Here is a 21371-nt window from a genome sequence, read left to right on the forward strand (position 1 = left end):
CTGGGAAAAGCATCTTGGCCCCAAAAGCATCTTTGGGCTGCTGGAGGATGGGAGTCACGAGGGCTCTGGGCAGCAGCTGCTGGCTCTGGCTGTTCTCTGGGATCCAGATGCCTGGGGAAGGGTGTGGATGTGGGCACTGTGCTGCAGGAGCCAAGTGGGAGAGAGATTTGGGTGGGGAGTGTCAGGACACGATGGGGATTTTCATCTTTCTCCCATCAGTTGTGTTTGGGGATTTTCCTGTTGTGCCAGGAGGTCAAACCCAGACCCCAGATTGTTTTGGAGCACCAGCTGTGCAGGTGCAGGCAGGGACAGCTCGGGAGCCCCCATGCCTGGCCAGGCCTCTCTGTGCTGCTGGAACTGCTGTGGGTGTTGTTTTTTGGGAAAAACCACCCCATATTGGATTGAGCTGAATGCAGAGCCCAGAGGGCACAGCTCCTCCATCCCCCAGCACCTCCCTGGGCAGCACAGGGAATGCAATCCTGCTCTCCCAGCACGGCAGGGCAGCTGCTCTGAGGGGAAATGGTCCCTGTCCAGGCCTTCCAGGAACAGGAAAACCTGGATGAGAGAGGGAGATTCTGCCCCACTCAGGTGAGACCCCACCTGCAGAGCTGCCTCCAGCCCTGGGCTCCAACATCAGAGGGACCTGGAGCTGCTGGAACAACCGTGGAGCTGCTCCCAGGGCTGGAGTTCCTCTGCCCTGGAGCCAGGCTGGGAGAGCTGGGAATGTTCCTCTGGAGAGGAGAAGCTCCAGGGAGAGCTCAGAGCCCCTTGCAGGGCCCAAAGAGGCTCCAGGAGAGCTGGAGAGGGACTGGGGACAAGGGATGGAGGGACAGGACACAGGGAATGGCTCCCACTGCCAGAGGGCAGGGATGGGTGGGAGATTGGGAAGGAATTCTTGGCTGAGAGTGGGGAGGCCCTGGCACAGGGTGCCCAGAGCAGATGTGGCTGCCTCTGGATCCCTGGAAGTGTCCCAGGTCAGGTTGGATTGGGCTTGGAGCAGCCTGGGATAGCCAAACGTGTCCCTGCTCGTTCCAGGGGGATTGGAACTAAATGGTTTTTAGGGATCCCTTCCATCCCAGTCCGTTCTGGGATCCTGGTCCATCACAGCCACAGCAGCTCTGTGTGTGCCCAGCTCCCTGTGCTCCTCCTGCCCAGCACCGCAGGATCCCAGCGTGAGCTCCTGGAATGTTCCAGGGCAGAGCCTCACCAGGATCTGATTAAACAAAAAAAGGCAAATTTCCTGCACATGGGCATTATTTGTTGTAACTCTGGATCCAAGGGCCTCCCCAGCCTGGCCCAGGTGTGGCACCATTTCCATGTTTTCCGGTGTCACCAAATCCAGCCAGCTCCAGCTGGCAGTGCCACCTCCTGAGCCACTGGGTGAGTTCTGGGGGGAGTTTCTTTAGAAGAAATTCAAGCTGTTGAAAACCATCCCATCCCTCATCCCTCATCCTTCCCAGCAGCCAGGGTGCTCCTTTGGTACCTCAGGGGTACCAGAGGCAGAACACAGGATTTGCTGGGCATGAGGTGTTGAACCACCCCTGCCATGTAAAAATGAGCACCGTGGGACTGCTTTGGCATCACAAACCCTCCAAAATAGCACCAAATACCTCAGGGTCACCTAGATGGGGCTTGGAGGTGAGCTTTCAAGAAAGACAAGCAGAGAAGCTGTGTGAAGTCTCTTCTGCCTGTCCACTGTGTTCCCAAACAATCCCAAAGCATCGCTTCTGTTCCCAAAAACCTGTTTGGGATGGGATCAGCATCCTCTTGGCCACCTCTGGAGGCATCTCATCCTCCCCTCCTCCTCCTCACTGCCCCTTCAGCCTCTCCTGCTCCATGCACCCCCCGAGCACACGGGGAACTCGTCTCCCTGTCAGTGTGTGGGGTCCTGCTGCTCAGGTGCCTCTTCCCACCCCTTCCAGAGCTACTCCTGCCTTGCCAGCAGTCCCCAGCAGGAACTGATGGGATTTGCGTTGGTTTTCTCCTCACCCAAGGACAAGTTCATTTGAAGTGGCGACGTCAGAGTTGTGACAATTGGTCACACCAAGTCCTCTGCAGCCAGAGCCGTGTCCTGGCACCTCCTGTGCCGTTTGGGGAAGAGGCAGGGAGGGATGTGAGGGGTGTCACTCACCTGGGTCAGAGCCTGCGCCCGGCCCTGTGGGTGCTGTGCTGTCAGTTCCATGTGGGAAGTGCAGCCCCGCAGCCGCTGCCGCCTGTTCTGAGCCTGGCCTGGCTCCAGGACAAACGGAAAACGGTAAAATCAGAAGGAAAAAATCCACATCATCTGCAGGAAAATGATGGGGACAAGGACCCCTCCCACCCCCAGCCCTGGGGCTGAGGCAATTTCGGAGCTGAGGCTGCAGGAACCCAAACTGTGAAACACGCAGGGAAAACAACCCCAAATGAATGATTTATACAGCTCAGGGGATGAGGTGCTTGAAAAACTGGGACTGTAGAGTCACAGAATTCCCTGAGCTGGAAGGGACCCACAGGGATCAGAGTCCAGCCCCTGGCCCTGCCCAGACCCCCAACAGCCCCACCCTGGGCATCCCTGGCAGCGCTGTCCAAAGGCTCCTGGAGCTCTGGCAGCCTCGGGGCCGTGCCCGTTCCCTGGGGAGCCTGGGCAGTGCCAGCACCTCTGGGGAAGAACCTTTCCCTGAGATCCAACCCAAACCTCCCCTGGCACAGCTCCAGCCCTTCCCTCTGGTCCTAAACCCGTGAGCTGGAGCCCTTCGTGTGTTGGACGCTTGAGCCAACCGCGCTGTGCACAGAACACGTGGAGGGCTGGGATGGATCGGGATTCCCTGGGATCAGAATGCCTTCCCTGGGTTTGGGATTTGTGAGGTTTGTGATTCCCTGGGATCAGAATTCCTTCCCTGGGTTTGGGATTCTCAAGGTTTGTGATTCCCTGCGATCAGAATTCCCTGAGATCAGAATTCCCCAGGTTTGGGATTCCCTGGGATAAGGATTCTCCGGGTTCAGGATTCCCTGGGTTTGGGATTCCCTGGGATCGGGATTTCCTGAGAACAGAATTCCCCAATTTTGGGATTCCCTGGGATCAGGATTCTTTGGGTTTGGGATTCCCTGAGATCAGAATTCCTCTGGTTTGGTATTCCCTGAGATCAGAATTCCCCAGTTTTGGGATTCCCTGGGATCAGGATTCCCCAGTTTTGGGATTCCCCAGTTTTGGGATTCCCTGGGATCAGGATTCCCCAGCTTTGGGATTCCCCGGGATCGGGATTCCCCGGGTTTGGTATTTCCTGAGATCAGAATTCCCCAGTTTTGGGATTCCCCGGGTTTGGGACTCCCCGCTTTGGGATTCCCCAGGATCGGGACTCCCCGGTTTGGGACTCCCCAGGTTTGGGACTCCCCAGTTTTGGGACTTCCTGGTTTGGGATTCCCTGGGATTGGGACTCCCCAGTTTTGATACTCCTCGGTTTGGGACTCCCCAGTTTTGGGACTCCCCGGTTTGGGACTCCCCGGGATCGGGACTCCCCGGGTTTGGGACTCCCCGGGGTCGGGACTCCCCGGGATCGGGACTCCCCAGTTTTGGGACTCCTCGGTTTGGGACTCCCCGGTTTGGGACTCCCCGGGATCGGGCCTCCCCAGTTTTGGGACTCCCTGGTTTGGGACTCCCCACATTTGGGACTCCCCGGGATCGGGACTCCCCGGGATCGGGACTCCCCAGTTTTGGGACTCCCCGGGATCGGGACTCCCCAGTTTTGGGACTCCCCGGGATCGGGACTCCCCAGTTTTGGGACTCCCCAGTTTTGGGACTCCCCAGTTTTGGGACTCCCCGGGTTTGGGACTCCCCGGTTTGGGACTCCCCACATTTGGGATTCGCCGGGATCGGGACTCCCCAGTTTTGGGACTCCCCAGTTTTGGGACTCCCCGGGATCGGGACTCCCCGGTTTTGGGACTCCCCGGGTTTGGGACTCCCCAGTTTTGGGACTCCCCGGTTTGGGACTCCTCGGTTTGGTACTCCCGGGGATCGGGACTCCCCAGTTTTGGGACACCTCGGACTCCCCAGTTTTGGGACTCCCCAGTTTTGGGACTCCTCGGTTTGGGACTCCCCGGTTTGGGATTCCCCGGGATCGGGACTCCCCAGTTTTGATACTCCTCGGTTTGGGACTCCCCAGTTTTGGGACTCCTCGGTTTGGGACTCCCCGGGATCGGGACTCCCCAGTTTTGATACTCCCTGGTTTGGGACTCCCCGGTTTGGGACTCCCCGGGGTTGGGACTCCCCAGTTTTGGGACTCCCCAGTTTTGGGACTCCCCGGTTTGGGACTCCCCACATTTGGGACTCGCCGGGATTGGGACTCCCCGGGTTTGGGACTCCCCGGGTTTGGGACTCCCCAGTTTTGGGACTCCCCGGGTTGGGACTCCCCGGTTTGGGACTCCCCGGTTTGGGTCTCCCCGGGTTTTGGGACTCCCCGGGATCGGGACTCCCCGGTTTGGGACTCCCCAGTTTGGGCCTCCCCGGGTTGGGAAGGGGCCGCTCAGTGCCCGTCTCTCCGCAGGCCTTGTACAAGCTGTACAGCGCGGCCGCCACGCACAGACACCTGTACCAGCACGCCTTCCCCGCGCCGCGCGCCGCGCCCGCCGAGGGCTCGGACGGCAAGAAGGAGTAGCGGCGCCCGCTCCCGGCGCAGCCCCGCCGCGGCACAGCCCTGCCCCGCCGAGGCGCGGCCGGCTCCGCTCGCATCGCCGCCTCCGTCCCCGAGCCCGCCGGGAGCCGGGCCAGCGGTCCCGCCGGGGCAGGGCCGGCACGGATGCGTCCCGTCCCTGTGTACATACGGCGCTGCCGCAGCCAGAGCTTTGGTTCGTCATAGCCAGCGACTCCCAGCTCATTTACGAAGCCTTATTTCCCCCTTCTTAATTAGTCACCACTGAGGAAACGATAATTTACGTGATACCGCAACTAAAACGGCCGAAGCTTATCCAAAAGCCAATTTATTTCAGGTACTTGAAGAAGTTATAACATGTAACCACGTTTTTTTTTTTTTTTTTCCCTTCGTTTAACTGTTTAATTACATGAACATGATTAAAGTGTATTAACTTGCTTTATCAGACACTGTAAGGGCACTTCTGCTATGGTCTGTTCCGGTGCTGTGAGGAACCGTTTCTGTTTGTCTGCACAAAGTGTCACTTTGTAGCTGTGCTGGAGGAAGTTTCTCTGTATTTCTGTACATATTTATCCATGATAGTGCATAGGACGTGTGGTACAGTTCTATTCTTTTATTGTCAGACTATTAAAGTTTGCTTTTGGTTCCTAAGAAGTTGGTTCTATGGGGAAAAGTTATTTATTATCTAGGCAAAAGCTTCTCCCCTGGGGATTTTTACTTGTCTGGTTTGATTTGGGATTTCAGAGTTGGTGTTTTGAGGGTCATTTATCCACTGACAGACCCAGGGTTCGATCATCTCAAGCCCATGGGGCTTTTACTGCTGCTAAGAATGGTTTATTTGATGTTCTAAAAGGCCACAAATCAGTCACACAAACCCTTCATTCATCGAACAAAATGATTTTTATTGGATTGATAGGATTTACAAGAAATGTACTTTTTTGTCTGCAGTGTTTATTGCACTGAAAAGAACCCATAAATAACATATCAGGACAATTAATGAACCAAATGAAATTACTGGAGAGGGAAACTGGACAATTAAAGATTTTCCCCAAGTGAGGAGCTTTAAGACAAAAGCTCATTAAAAAAAACCAAAACAGTAATTGCTGTTACATCCCTGATTTTCCCCCTGGGGTGGCACAGTGGGTCAGACAATGCGACTGCCTTTGCACTGGAGCGGGTCAGGTTTTGGGAAATGCAGGATCAAAACACTCTGCTTAGGGATCTTGGTCTTTAGGAAGGTACAAGTGTTCCCCCTCCGAGTAATCTGTGTGAAAGTGAGGAGTAAATCTGGAGTACTAATGAGCTAAAGTAAAAAATAAGGCAACTCAGGCTTCGCCTCCGCGAAGCGCTCGGATCCGAAGGGTGAAATCAGCTCCTGGTGTGACTGAACGGGCCCGGGGCTGGTTCTGTACATTAAAGCTGTAAACAAAGAGCAGAGCTCTCTCTCAGGACAGGGATCCCAAATCCCCAGGGAAACACCCTGAACGAGGCATCTGGATTTGGAACACGATTGGAAGCCAGGACGTGACAGTTGCATCTATTGCCCTTAAAAAACACACAGCCAGCTTTTAATACTGCAGCTGACCGTAGGCAAGAGATCAAGGCTCAGGGGACCGATGGAACTGCTGGTTTCTCAGGATAACAAACTACTCCCGGCAAAAAAGAGTAACAAACAATTCCCACTTTTTATAAACAACACATAATACATGTAGAAAAATATTCAAGAGCATAATAACAAAGGTGCAACGTCAACAAAAATAAGCTGCCTTTTCACCAAAAGCACTGTTCCTTTCAGAGTTTGTGTGTGGGCAGGGCCTGCTCAGTAGTTGGCGCCGTGCTGCTGCGCGTACCACTGCTGCCGCTGCTGCCGCTGCTCCAGCTCCGACAGCAGCGCCTGCCTGTAGGCCTCGTAGAGCTTCACGATGCGCTCCAGCTCCTTCATGAACAGCAGCTTCAGCATGCCCTGGTACGTGTCCAGGTCGGCCAGCTGGAACAGCTCCCACTTCAGGATGTGGTCGTACCTAGGGGGAGGCGGAGGATCAGAGACACGCGTCTCCAGGAGGGGCCGGATGAGCTCCTTTTAGGGGACTGACCCCAAAAGGTGGAGTTGTGTTTGGGAATGGGCTGGAGACACATCACAGTCCCTCCCAACACACCAGAGAACTCCAGGAATGCAGGAGATGCCCCTAAGTGACCAGAATAAACCAGCACAGGGAAACACAGCCAGGAGAGCTGGGGGTGCTCACCTGGAGAGGAGAAGCTCCAGGGAGAGCTCAGAGCCCTTGCAGGGCCTGAAGGGGCTCCAGGAGAGCTGGAGAGGGACTGGGGACAAGGGATGGAGGGACAGGACCCAGGGAATGGCTCCCACTGCCAGAGGGCAGGGATGGATGGGAGATTGGGAAGGAATTCTTGGCTGAGAGTGGGGAGGCCCTGGCACAGGGTGCCCAGAGCAGCTGTGGCTGCCCCTGAATCCTTGGAAGTGTCCCAGGTCAGGTTGGATTGGGCTTGGAGCAGCCTGGGATAGCCAAACGTGTCCCTGCTCGTCCAGAGGGCAGGGATGGATGGGATGCTGGGGAGGAATTGTGCCCTGTGGGGGTTGAAGGCTGCCCAGAGCAGCTGGGGCTGCCCCTGCATCCCTGGCAGTGCCCAAGGCCAGGCTGGACATTGGGGCTCGGAGCAGCCTGGGACAGTGGGAGGTGTCCCTGCCATGGCAGGATGGGATGGGATGCTTTTAAAGTCCCTTCCACACCAAACCACTCTGGGATTCTATGGAAATGCATTTTGGAAGCATTGAACAGCAACTGCATTCACAACACACCTGGAATATTTACTGTAAAACGTCTGTTAAAATCAGAGTAACACAGAAAAATGCATTATTTCAGCAGCTCAGGTCCCTCCCAAAGATGGGACACTGCTGGCCTTCCCTCCCCATCAGCTGTTCCCAATCCAGCTGTAATGAGTGTTCCTGGCTGCTTAACCTCTCCAATTAACCCCTCCTGGTTAATTAGCAGCAATAATCCACAACAGATATTGAATGCAAACCCTGGTGTGGTTCCACCCTCGCTGCCCTACCCTCCTTTCCTGCTTTTTCCTCACACAACCCACCCAAAATCTGCTTTCCTTCGCTTGCAAATGGGGAGCTGACTGCTCTGACTATTGCAGAACAGGAGAAACTCGTGGAATTAACAGAGTTTGTTATTTGATGCAGCTGAGGCACAGGAGGAGATGGATTCACCTGAGTGGAGGCTGAGGCTGAAATATCAGTGGGTTTATGGAAATGAAGTGTACTCCCCACTGAAAGTCACATTCCAGAGGCATCACAGAAGCACCAGGACATGCAGGTGACTTCCAAAGATGCTCTGTGGAATTTTAAGGATTTCATTAAAACTTTTCACAGCTTCTGTATTAAAGTTATCCCTGATTCTGACAGGGCTGCACTACTAAAATCATTTTTCCCCCCGTGAAAAGAGAAATAACACATTTCAGCTGTTTGGAGTTTGAGCTCTGTACTGGCAAAGAGGGTTGAAGGTTTCCAGGCACAGCCACCTTTGGGAGCACCTCTGGATTGCTGGACAACACCATTCCCTCCTTCTCCCTTCCCACTCATCAGGAGCCTCCCCGCCCTCACAGGAAGGAATTTTTTTCCTATAAACAAAGATTATTTTGGTTAACACATCCTGGACTCTCTATCAGGCTTTTTCTAACCCTAATTCTTATCCTCTAGAGGAATTTGTTAAAACAAAATCTAATATTCTTATTTTTTCCATAATTATCTACTCCTCTGAACAAAAACAACTGGGCTTTACAGCTAAATCGATTTACAGAGCCAGGGGTAAGTAACAAATCATGACAAAATAAAACCAATTATTTCAGTGCAAAACTGTGCTTCCAGTTAAAAATTTAGAAGTTTGTCTCAGCCTACTTGCTATAAAGAAATCCCTGATGAATTGTTTAATGTGTGTTATGTTTGTTTCTCAAGTTTCATGAAAATACCCAAAATAATCCACACACCACAGGCTGAACTATTGAAATTGACATTGTCTGGATGTGCCAAAGACCTAAATAAAGGAATGGATCTGCAGCCAAAACCTGGAAGTGTTTCTAGGAAACAAATCCTACAGGCTACAGGAACTGAGTCTGGAGCCTCGTGTACTGGGGGATTTTAGGGCAGCTGAAATCTTTCTGGGCTGCTGGCAAACCCAGCAGTCACAAGAAGTAATAAAACTCATTCAAATTGTAGTTACTAGGAGCGGGTGATAAAAAAAGAGAATTTTTTCAGTGGAAGTCACTGAACACCACAGCTTGAATTTGCAGTTAGACTGACCTCACTGCTGTAAAACTGAGTTTCTCCATATTCTCCTTATGAATAGCACATGATTTAGTAATTCTTACACCACATTTGGGATTTTTATTGCTTTCTATTCACTGTTACTGTTCTGCAGAGCTGCACCCATTAGAAAATCTCGTTTCTTAATGCTGACTCAAACCTTTTTTTGGAGGAGACTCCGTTCCTGCAGCAGTTTTGTTTTTTTTTTGACAAAATGAGTTTTTATCACCCTTTAGTTTTTAACTCAATTTCTTGAACAGAAATATAGGAATAGAAATATAGATGTCAGCCAGCATTTGGCCTAAAGGGGCTCCAAAGGAGCTGGAAAGGGACTTTGGACAAAGGATAGAGGGAAGGACAAGGGGAATGGCTTTAAGCTGGAAAAAGGTAAATTTAGTTGGATATTAGGAAGAAATGGTTCTCTGTGAGGGTGGGCAGGCCCTGGCACAGGGTGCCCAGAGCAGCTGGGGCTGCCCCTGGATCCCTGGAAGTGCCCAAGGCCAGGCTGGAGGAGGCTTGGAGCAGCCTGGGATGGTGGAAGGTGTCCCTGCCCATGGAGGGGGGCGGGACTGGATGATTTTTAAGTTCCTTCCAACACAAACAATTTCATGATTCTGTGATTAAAAACTCTTAAAGCTGAGGGAAAAGCTGTGCTGTTTAAAAAGAAATAAAAGAGACATGAGGAAGTTCCACCCTAAAAATGTTTCACATATTTTCTGAGCACGTGGTACCACTCATGTAGATACTCTGAAAGCAAAACACATCCTTCACTCTCTGACAGAGCTTTCTGCCAGTTGTGGGAGCTGCACAAAGTGATCACTTCAAGAAATGCCTGAAAGAAAGCAAATTAATGTGATAAACATTTGGTACAACTCCCTCGTGCTGTCAACCTCAGCCCTAAAATCCAAATACAGCACAAGCTCTGCAGTCAGCCGCAGAAATTCAATTTTTTTTTTTTTTTAATTTTCAGAGTGAAAAGCAGAAAAAGAAAAGGCAGAATCTCACTTGACGGGAGCCCTGGCGTAGACCTGCAGCCAGTCAGGGATCTCAGCACTGTGGTAGGGGTTGGCAGGGACCAGCAGGGGTTGGCTCCTCTCCGGGGGCTGCGGCTGGTAGGACACGGGGGGCGGCTGATCGTAACGGGGAACGCTGCAAGGGACAGGGACAGGCACAGCGTCACCTCCAAGCACCCTGCACACACTGCGCTCAGGCCCTGCTGAACACTGTACACAGCCCCAGCACTGCAGGGCCTGCTGCTGCAGCCTCTCGTGGGGCCTGCACTGAGCAACCTGCTGCTGTTCTGGTGAAATTCACCTAGCCCCACTCAGCAGAGCACAACAAAGCACTGGAGCTGTTTAGAACACTGAAAAAGAACTCACTCATACAATCCACCATTCAACACGTTAGAACGGATGTACTCAGGCAGCAGCTGATCACAATTACTCCATTTAAAGACAGCCCCATAGATTTATCTTTTGTGCCACAAGTTGAAGAACTTTCTCTTCCTGGGTATCAGCAGAAATTAACCATCTGGATTGACAATTTAACAATTAACAGCTGGATTTAGTGTGTATTGACAATTAACTGTTAATTTGGTGTGTATTAACAATTAACTGTTAATTTGGTGTATATTAACAATTAACCGTGGGATTTGGTGTGCATTAGCAATTAACTGTTAGATTTGGTGTGCATTAGCAATTAACAGTTGGATTTGGTGTGTATTGACAATTAACTGTTAATATGGTGTGTATTAACAATTAACTGTTAATTTGGTGTATATTAACAATTAACCGTTGGATTTGGTGTGCATTAGCAATTAACTGTTAGATTTGGTGTGCATTAGCAATTAACTGTTAGATTTGGTGTGCATTAGCAATTAACAGTTGGATTTGGTGTATATTAACAATTAACTGTTAGATTTGGTGTGTATTAACAATTAACTGTTAGATTTGGTGTATATTAACAATTAACTGTTAATATGGTGTGTATTAACAATTAACTGTTAATTTGGTGTATATTAACAATTAGCATTGGATTTGGTGTATATTAACAATTAACTGTTAATTTGGTGTGTATTAACAATTAACTGTTAATTTGGTGTGTATTAACAATTAACTGTTAGATTTGGTGTGTATTAACAATTAACTGTTAGATTTGGTGCATATTAACAATTAACTGTTAATTTGGTGCGTATTAACAATTAACTGTTAGATTTGGTGTATATTAACAATTAACTGTTAGATTTGGTGTGTATTAACAATTAACTGTTAGATTTGGTGTATATTAACAATTAACAGTTGGATTTGGTGTATATTAACAATTAGCATTGGATTTGGTGTGTATTGACAATTAACTGTTAGATTTGGTGTATATTAACAATTAACTGTTAATTTGGTGTGTATTAACAATTAACAGTTAATTTGGTGTGTATTGACAATTAACTGTTAGATTTGGTGTATATTAACAATTCGCATTTGATTTGGTGTGTATTAACAATTAACTGTTAGATTTGGTGTATATTAACAATTAGCATTGCATTTGGTGTGTATTGACAATTAACTGTTAGATTTGGTGTGCATTAGCAATTAACAGTTGGCTTTGGCGTATATTAACAATTAGCATTGCATTTGGTGCGCATTAGTTTTATTTTACTTTGAAATTACGAGTGCCCGAAATACCCACTTTCATTCCAGACAAGATTCAATTCCATTTCAGATGTCCAGAGCATCTCCAGGCACATCAGACCAAGTTTCCTTCAGTGTGCAGCTCAATTCTCTTCTCAGCAACTTTGCTGTTTTACTGAGAGCTGCAGAGCTGCTTTGTTTCATCCAGGAGCGATACCCTGCTTCTAAACTTCAGCACCACGAGACAAAACCCGAACTTCTCCTAAAACCCTCCCTGAGAACCGGCCAAGCCGAAAGTAAGATTTTTTGATTTGTTTTTCCCTGCTGCATTTGATGCAAACCCAGCTCCTGCCTGGACCAAGGACCCGGGGGGCAGGGAAGGAGGGAGGCTCACCTGGGAGCACAGGGGTGTTTGTACTGAGCCCTTTTGTTGATGTGATCCACGTAGTAAACCCCGAACTCGGCGGACTCGACGCGCTCCCAGCCCGGCGGGAGCCCCTCCCGCTCCAGGGGGTGGCTCCAGTGGGTGGTGTTGGTGTTGTGATCGATGTAGTATTTCCTTCCTCTGATGGTCCAGTCCACTGACCAGCCAGGAGGAAGAGGTAAATCTTCAGAACTGTGATTTGTTAAGTTTCCTAAAGATGTAGCAGCAACTCTCCCGATGCCTAAAACAAATGGAGATCGGGGTTTAGGGGAAGATTTACAGAAATTATGATTTCTGTTAATAAATTGTTATGGCTGCTTCATTTATCAACAACAACAACAACAACAAAAACTTAAAAAAACCCCAAAACAACCAACCAAACAAAAAAAAAATTAAAGTTCATTTATCAACCAAAAAAAAAAGAAAAAACCCAAGAAGTTAAAGTCAGAAATTAAAACTATCCAGAAAAATCACTGAGTCCTAACAAAGCCTTTTAGGTGAACCAGTCAAGACCAGCAACAGGATGAGGTAGAACAAGAGAGGAGGGACAAGCAGGGCTGGGCTCCAAGAGCTGCCAGGAATCAGCAGCAGATTAAATTCCCACCTTTTCCCTGGAAACAGAGCACATTTGGGATTTACCCGTCACTAGATTTAAGAGACTGCTCACCAGCCCTTTGAAATATGTCATTTGTTGTAACACACAGAGAGGTTTTACAGACTAGCAGCTGGATGGTGAGAGATGCCTCAGAAACAGCTCCTTCCCATCCCTCCCCAGGGACACTCGGGAAGGAATAAAAGCCAGAAAACTCATTAAAAAGCACCCCCAAGACACCCAACCACAAACACCCAGTGACACATTCAAGAATTTTGCAGGTTTCTTTCCATCCCTGGGAATTTGCTACCTGCTGGATGTGCTGGGCTCAATTCAACTCTCTTTTAAAATTCATTTTAGGGAGTTCCCTCCAGTCCCTCACAGTCCCACAGTTCAAGACCATCTAGTTTTAATGAACATTCCAATTATCTTTTCATCCCACAGCCAAATGCATCCATTCAACCCCATCAGCACTAGTTTGTGTGTTACTATTTCCCACAGCCAGCAGAAGGGGTTTGGGAGCCACTTTCCCCACTTTTTTACAAGCCAGAAATCACCTCCCCACACACATTTACTGACAGGAATACACCCCCTCCTCCTTTTTTTCAGGAATAACCTTTTTGTGTGGTCATTTTCTGAGAGAAGGGACAGGCAGAGTCTCTCTCATCTCAAATGACAGCCTGAAACCTGGGTGAGCTACATCCTAAGAGATTATAATATTTGAAAATAAAGTTACAGCAAGGCTCCAAAACCGGATAAATAACAAATAAATTAACCCCCCCCCCCTCACAAACATCCTCCTTTAAAACTCTGCGCTCATCCATGAACCTTTTCCAGCCTTGTCATGTTCTGAACTGCTTGGCCTTAGAGGATTTCCTCTTGTGTCAGTACTTACCTGTTTGTCAGCATTATACAGGGAAGCTGATGGCTGTGTCCATCTTTAACTGGGACTGAACAACCTAGACCTTAATTCCAGAGAAAAGAAACCTCTGGAGGCTTCCTGACCTTTGGAAGGGCTGGGGCAGGGAAGCTGGCTCAGCCCCTCATGCCACTGACAAAATAGAAATATTTCAGCTTCTTGAAAATGCTTGGGTTAAACAAATCCCAATTTGTCCCCCATTAGCTGAAGCTCTGGGATGTGATTTCGTGGATGTGGAAATAGTGACTGTTAAATCATCACTGCCAGGAGAGCTGAACACACAAACTTCACTGGGGGGGGGGAAAATTCCTATTTTTCCGTTTACTGTTAAAACCTGCACATCCCTGTATTTTTCTTATGCTTCCTCCTCCTTCAACTCTGGCCTCAAATCCATAGATAATTCTTTTTACTAAAGGTCCAGGTTAATGCTTCCCAACATTTGGAAGAGGTGCCATCCTCCGCACTGAAGTTTTCCTGACACATGGATTCTCCCAATGCCAGCTTATTTTTAATCTCCAAGATGCAAAGAACAAAAATAACACCAGATCACAAATATTCTACTCATTCTTTTTGCCATTTCCATTTCATATATGAAGAAGCAGAGCCAAACCGTTAAAATAAACCCGTGCAGATGTAGGAATTGCCAGTTTTGAACAATATTCCACGGACCTGAAATCGAAGGCCAGACTTATAAACTGATGGTTGTAACTATCATTTTTTCCCCTCTATCACAGATTATGTTGGAATATTCTCTGCGCTGGAAGTTTTAAGATGTTGATATTCATAGGGCCTTAAAGCCATCAACCACTGTGGCATGAAAATCAACAATTAGTACAATTTAGACATTTTTTTTTCCTATAAAATTATTTTTAGAGATCAAAAGAAATTGTCTGTTGGTGTTCCTGATAAACCTCAGATGTTCCATTGTGGGAGGATGGATAGACACATAAGAGAAAATCTCCTTCTATGGTTTTGAACAGTAAGAGAAGAGGAAAATTAACTTTTATATATATACACACACACCTGTAATTTCAACTACACAACACTTGGAAGAGTAAATTCCTATGGGATGTTTTCCGAAGTATAACCCAAAGAAGAAAATTCCAAGACAGCCTAAATCCATGGACTGCCTTTTCCATGGCAAATTTCATGGAATGACATTTTCTGCATTTAAATTCCAGGTGAAGTCTGAGCCCCAGAGCATTTTCACAGCAGCCCAAAGCTCCACACAGGATTTTCCAGCAAGCACCAGGAATATTCCCTGGACTGGGGCTGGCACCAGATTTATGTATCCCAAACAGAAAAACTGAACAGTTTTTATCCAAACATTTGGTGTGAATCTTGGGATTTTCCTGGGATGGAGGATGTGATTCCTAGCACAAGATAAACTGAGCATGTTCACTGTAACTCTCAGGATTTTCTTACTCACACATTTTTAGCTGTAACAAGACAAAAATTCTCATTCTTCCTGCTTTCCCAAGAAAGAGTTGTTTAAAATATCCAATATCCCCCTTTTCCAAATGTCTCCTTTCCCCTGCTTAGGGATGAGCACTCTCTGGAGTGGCACTATCAAATCTCAAGGATGGTCAACAATTAATTTAAACGTATGCATTTGTAAAACCTTTTCAAAAGGTCTCTTTCAAGCTTGTCAAGCCTCCTCTGGTAAGTCTGTTTATATTCTTATATTATAATATAATATAATATATTAGATAACAGGGTGTTTTTTGGTTCAGCTGTTGCTTTTAAGGAATATCAACATTGAAACTGAGGCTTTAATTTTCCTTCCATTTCTAAAATCCAGTATCTTCAATTTAAGGTCTTGAATTACCAATTTTAACTTTGAGCAGCACATTCCAGTGCACTTTATCCATGCAAAAAGTTCCTTCTCTTACAAATCTTAATAAAGTCACAAGTGTGAACAATCTCCAGTGTGTTCTTCACTCAGGGAAGCTGTGTTTAGGAAGGAGCAAAGGAACTGGAAATGATGTCAGTGCTTTCACAGCAAAAGGGTTTTTTTCTGAGGGAACTCTTCCTGGAAAGAAGTCCAAGCCCACTGGAGCAAAGATTTCCAGGCAGGTAGGAAGGGCAGCAGAGAAATCCCATCACCAGCAAAAAGGGCAAAGAGCAAAACCAGAGGAGAAAGTTCCACTTGGATAGAAAATGCAGAGACATTTCAGAGCCCAGGAACTCCCCGCAAGTGACTTCTCCCAAATTTCCAAAGTGTTGAAGAACAAATCTTACAAAACTGTATTTGTCTTTAATTAGCCCAATTGTCCTGAGAGCCTTTTTTCAGGATGCCAAAATCCTCTCCCTTCCCCTCATCAGAGCAGGGTGAAGAGCAGGAAGAGAAGATGAACAAACTGTTTAATTTTAAAAGAGTAAGTAATAATAAAATAACAAGAAGTTTCAATAACTCTCCTGTTTGGCCAACTCTGCAGGTCCCAGGCTTTCCTAACCCACTCCAAAGCATCTGAAGGAGCTCCCTGAGCACAAGCAACTCTCTTGTTGGAGGGAATGGGGCGTTCCAAGCAAGCACAAATTCACAAATAGGAAAAGACAGGAAGAACTCTGAAAGTGTCAAGAATTACGCTGCAAAATTCCTGCAAAATCAGCACAAAAGAAGAAAAAGGCAGGAACTGCCTTCTGTTTAAAAATGAGAGAAGTGTACACACAGAAAAATAAAAATATGGCTATTTCAGCTCTGAATGGGCTTCATGTCATAATCTGTATTTATTTTGCTCTTACATTAAACAAGTTTTTCAGGGGTACAACTTAACAGATGAACCAAAAGCACACTGGATTCTCTGTTAAATTGTTTTTTCTCCTGCGACATCCCAGTGAACTCATCACAATCCACCACCAGCAAGTGCCTTTACATTGTTGATTTCAAGCTCAGCAATTTTCATAGACACAGAAGAATGGTTCAGCTTACCGCTCACACAGGTACAAATAACTCTGAGGTCTTGGTTACAAGTTAGTTCCAATCTACACTGTAGGTATAACTTCAACCACAGACCTCCCCAAAACTTTAACCTAGAAGAGAGGAAAGAGATGGCGAGGAAAGACAGGTAAAGTCTCTTAGAATTAAAAGTTTGAAAAGGACACTTATAATAATAATTAAAAAAAAAAAAAAAAGAAATTAAAAATTCAAGAAATGCCACAGAGGTAGCTAAACGTACAAAATCAGGAGGTATCTCAACAGAAAATACTGGTCAGGAAAATCAGCAGCACTGAATTGGTAATTAGAAACAAACTGAATGAAAATATGGAAAGGAGGAGATGGTAGAAGTGAAGCACAGTGAGAGAGAAAACGTGACTTGAAGGAGAAATGCCCATGGAAGGACACTAAAACAATGCTGAAACACCAACTGCTGCAAAACCACAGCACTGCCCTAAAGACTTGGCTGGACACCGAAGTCTTGATAAGAACGTGTTTGCAACTTCTCTCCAAATCACAAGAGCAGAATCTCTGTTTTGAACGAAAGCTGAAAATCACAGGCACCTCTTCACTCCCAGACTGCTCCCAAATGGCATCTCAGTGTGACCACCATGGAGTACCAGCAAAGCAGGAACACCTCGTGTTCACCAGGCAACATTTCCTTGGGAATCCACCCAGAACACACCAGAACTGACCAAGGGCACCTTTGGAGGGAGGGTGGGAGAGGAGGGAAAGGGGAGAAGGCAGCATTTACAAACTCCAGCTAAAAACCAGACTTTTCATTTGGAACTGCAGGCATCAGGCATTTTTTGGCATCTCAGTGAAGAGAAACAACAATGGAGACGAGTAAAGAAAAGTAATTTAGACAAAGACAGTGAAATCAACAGGCTCTGGAAATGCAAGAAAAATAAACAAGGAATTACAGAGACATTTGAGTAACTCAAGGAAAACACTGAAGGTGTGAAAGCAATGGATGGTTCAAATAAAAAGAAGCTTAATGGTGAAATGAAGGAAGTAACAAAACCTAAAATTTTCTTATTTTGGGCCACAAAATTCTTTAAGAAAAAGGAAAAGAGGACTTTAGGAGTTCGTATGGAGATGAAAAAAAATGGAGGAAAGGGAAAACACTGGCAATTGAAAGGCTCACCTTTGTCTCTCCCTACGAGCGCATGAGGTTAAACACTCACCCACCACAAAACCTGTGCAGAATTTGTTCAAAATATGAAACATTAAAGTACGAGAGTGAATGACCAAACCAAGCAAACAGGAGCAGCTCCTTTATCATTTCCAGGGCTAAGGTCAACACACAGCAGGAAAAAAATCTATTTAGGAAGAAGAATTTGCTACAGTTGAGCAACACATGGAGCTCCTCTAAAAAATTTGATATATGAATCTCCACTTCCAAGCTAGAGCTCCATTTCTGGGAATCTCCTCAGCAGACACAGCTGCTGTTTAATTCTGAAGGTTAAAGTGGTTTGTGAAATCCCCCCTAAAATATCCCAGCACACACTCCCAGTGCCTGTTACCTGGACCAGGTAAATGTTTAATGACTGCTGGAGGAGCAACAACTGGCAGAGATGCAGGGTTTGCACACAAAATCCAGGTAGATCAGATATATTCACATTTAGAAAAATAAAGGATTCGAGTAGCAGGCCTTAAACCCCAGCATTTCCGAATTTCCTGGCTGGCATTTCCATTTTTCATGGAAGTGTTTCTGTGATGAAGAAGACACAAGGCACTGACAGGTTCTAATCCCACACACGAGGTCAGCAGCATTAAAAGCTGATGTTCTTCCTGGCAGATTTATTTTTCTAGACAGGAGATTTATTTTATTAGACACTAATTACTACTTTGTTTACAGATTACAAGTGACAACGTATTTCACATTGAAGGTATATTATTTGCAGGTTTGAAATGTTTGTTTCAAACTCCTCCTTGGGCATAGTTTTTGTAATATCAAATACAGAGTCAAATATTTCAGAAAAGTAGTATTTAATGGATTTTTCTTTCTTATGCTGCTTTGTTTTAGGAAACAAAGGCAAGTTCCAGTGAAACTAAGGGGGGAACGTGCATATTTACAAACAATTTTAAAAGCTAAAAGAAACGAGTCGAGGATTAAGAAGTCAATTTCAACACTAACTATATGCCAGTTTGCTAATTACACAAAACAGTCATTCCTCCCTATGACTATTTATAAGGAATTATTTTAATTATTGAGGTCAAATTCAAACTATGAAATTAAGTAATAAGATGATACTTAAAATTTAATGACAATAACAGTAATAATAATAATACTAATGCTGCAATGTTGTAATTTAGAGCTGTTGGTTATTGTCCACATCATGAAAATAGATGTCCCCCGATGAATAAATTTCCCTGCTAGCCAGCAACTGATGTGCAGAGGAGATGTACATATGCCTGGCATTAAAAACCCCAAAACTTGCTTGGCTTTACTCCATTTATTGAAGAAAATAATCCTGGCTGAAGTCTATTTTTCCTTTCTGGATATGTGTGAACAAACCCTCAATTCCAATTACCCAAATCCCAGAAATGCCATGAAAAAGCAGCTCTGTCCTACACACCTCCAACACAATCCTGATCATCCAAACACATCTCTGCACCCAAACTCTCACCAGAACCGGATTTTTAACAAAAGCAACAACGGATCCTTACCTGAAGTGTGCCTCCCATGATTCTGGGACATCCTCTGGAAAAGATCGCTGTTGTGTTCATAATACCTGTAGTCCTCGTGCAGCTGCCGTCTCCTCTGGGCATCGTAGAAATGATCGTAGTAATAACCCCGGGCTCCGGCGTCGCCGTTCTCCAGCCCGGGAGCGGCTTCGGCCAGGAAGGACTGCGAGGAGGAGCCGTACTCCCTGGGCACCTCCGCCAAACTCCTGGCCAGGTAGGAAGGAGCGGACAGTCTGTTGCTTTCTCGCCTCATAATCTCGTGAGGCGGCCTCTGCACCGGAGTTCGGAGGAAGCTCTGGTTCCTGGAAACCATCCCATCGCCGCCGGGGGCGTAGGCAGAGGATGCGGAGTCGGGAGGGCAGATATCGGTTCGTCTTGGAATGGTCGGACCGTGGCGGATAAAGGAAGGCATCAGATCTGCCAGAGAGCACGGAGGAGCAGTGAGAACTCTGCCGGAGCAGTATGGGACCAGCCACGGTGATTTACGCACTAAAGCTGAGGAAATTCACGTGCAGAAGCCGCTAACACCTGTGCAAATGTGGTGGTAACGCTGCAGAGTGTCCTGGCGCAGCAGAAACCAGCACAAGCCCACAGCAGGAACCCACTGAGCAGTTCTGCCAGGAAAACTGCAGCTGCAGTAAACAAACCAACCCCGAACCCATCAAAAAAACCACACAAGAAGAAAAAAACCAACCAAAAAACCCACAAAAAACCCCAAACCACCCACACTGTGCTGTGGCTGTATCAGTCAGGGTTTGTATCTCTCTGTGAGAAGGGTCGAGAAAAATCCACATATCTTGGCTACTGCTTCTTTGGGAATGCTGTCCTTACAAACTGGGAGCGACAAGATGTTAATGCCCACAGGCATCCAAGACAGAAACAGAATTCACGCTGCCCCCACTAATCCCAAAGTCACAAAGTTCAGCCAGAAAAACGATGTCATTCCATATGCATTAAGTTCTCAAATTATCAGGGAGATATCTGAGATATCTCACTTTCTCCTTTCGAATTTCACTGCCTCCCTCCAGTATGTGAAACATTCCTCCTCTCCCTACTTTTACTTTCAACATGATGTAAATAAGTAGTTTCCCTCCAGGTAAATCAATACGGATGAGAACTTTCATTTAGAATGAGGTTATTCCTCTCATTAATTACCTTTTATTAATAAAGTCCTACAGCTCACGGTTAAAATCTGGCGCACCCCAGAAGGCGTCAGCAGTAAATTTACTTAGCACACAAACCCGTTTCAGTGTCGGGTTGTCTTCAAGGACCAACAGAAGCCAACCTAAGCACACTCTCAGCGCGTATTTGTGGGGTCGTGTCCCGCCCTGGGAGCGCAGGGCCGCGGCATCCGAGCCGCGGGAGGATGCGCGCAGCCCCGGCGGCCTCGCCAGGCTGAGCCGGGCACGGGACCCGGAGCGTTTGCTTCCGCAGGGATTTTATGCAGCTGCCTGGCGGGACAGTTATGTCGTTCCACAGCGCCCAGATGGGGCAGACGAGCGCTCCGCTCTGGAGAGAGCGGGCTCTCGGCTTCACGGAGCCGCAGAACGCCCCGGGCTGCCGCCCGTGCCACAGGGACACCTTGCCCATGCCGGGCTGCTCCAAGCCCCGCCACGCCTCGCCTCCAGAGCCCTTCGCTTCATCCAGAAAGCACGGCTGCGCAGCGCCTGAACCCCGGCCTGCTGAAGCTGAGAAAACCGTGAAAGCCACAGGAACCACCAAGTCACGCCGAGCACCCGGTGGAAACAAGGCGTGCAGGGCTCCCTTTGAAACTCGGGCTTCCTTTCAGTCTTAACTTCCCTCCGTCATCTGCCAGGGCTCACAGCAGCATTGATCACACATTTACAGGCAGAAATAACGCTGAGATGCACGCACAGGGATAACTCCCGCTCACACCCCTCGCCCCGCCAAGGCCGCGCAGCTCCAGGGCCCGCGGGACCCGCACAAAGGCCTCGGGATCGGCCCCCGGCCCCCCTGACACTCACTCCGCAGCAGCGGGCTCGTCTCCTTCTTCACGTACTTCCCCTGCACCTCGCCCGGCTTGGAGAGCTCCGTCCGCGTCTTCTTCCGCGACAGCATCCCACCTCCCGGCCCGCCGCCACCGCCCGCATGCCCGGCGCCGCTCCCCGCTCCGCAGGGCGGGGGGGGGGGGGGGGGGGTCCGGCCGCCCCCGGGACCGGGACCGGGACCGGGACTGGGACCGGGACCGGGACCGGGATCGGGATCGGGAT

General features: G+C 47.8%; 2 protein-coding genes across 3 annotated transcripts in view; one reads left to right on the forward strand and one right to left on the reverse strand.

The window, feature by feature from the left end:
- ATL1 (atlastin GTPase 1) overlaps window positions 1-4654 on the forward strand; it is a 30937-nt gene extending 26283 nt beyond the window's left edge. Inside the window, exon 13 of one of the 2 annotated variants that reach the window (XM_068194914.1) lies at window positions 4521-4654. In XM_068194914.1, the coding sequence (XP_068051015.1) occupies window positions 4521-4631 (111 nt within the window). In that variant the 3' untranslated portion in view covers window positions 4632-4654. The remainder of the gene's footprint in view (window positions 1-4520) is intronic. The other variant, XM_068194913.1, reaches the window with a different exon arrangement.
- An 852-nt stretch (window positions 4655-5506) lies between these two features.
- SAV1 (salvador family WW domain containing protein 1) lies at window positions 5507-21261 on the reverse strand. Its single transcript, XM_068194921.1, has 5 exons — window positions 21126-21261; window positions 19123-19557; window positions 11971-12241; window positions 9958-10101; window positions 5507-6646 (listed from the first exon to the last, which is right to left on the reverse strand). The coding sequence occupies exons 1-5, from the start codon at window positions 21217-21219 to the stop codon at window positions 6445-6447; spliced, it is 1146 nt and encodes a 381-aa protein (XP_068051022.1). The 5' UTR covers window positions 21220-21261; the 3' UTR covers window positions 5507-6444.
- Window positions 21262-21371: the final 110 nt, after the last annotated feature.

Source organism: Anomalospiza imberbis, chromosome 6 (assembly GCF_031753505.1).
Source record: "Anomalospiza imberbis isolate Cuckoo-Finch-1a 21T00152 chromosome 6, ASM3175350v1, whole genome shotgun sequence".
Classification (NCBI taxonomy): domain Eukaryota; kingdom Metazoa; phylum Chordata; class Aves; order Passeriformes; family Viduidae; genus Anomalospiza; species Anomalospiza imberbis.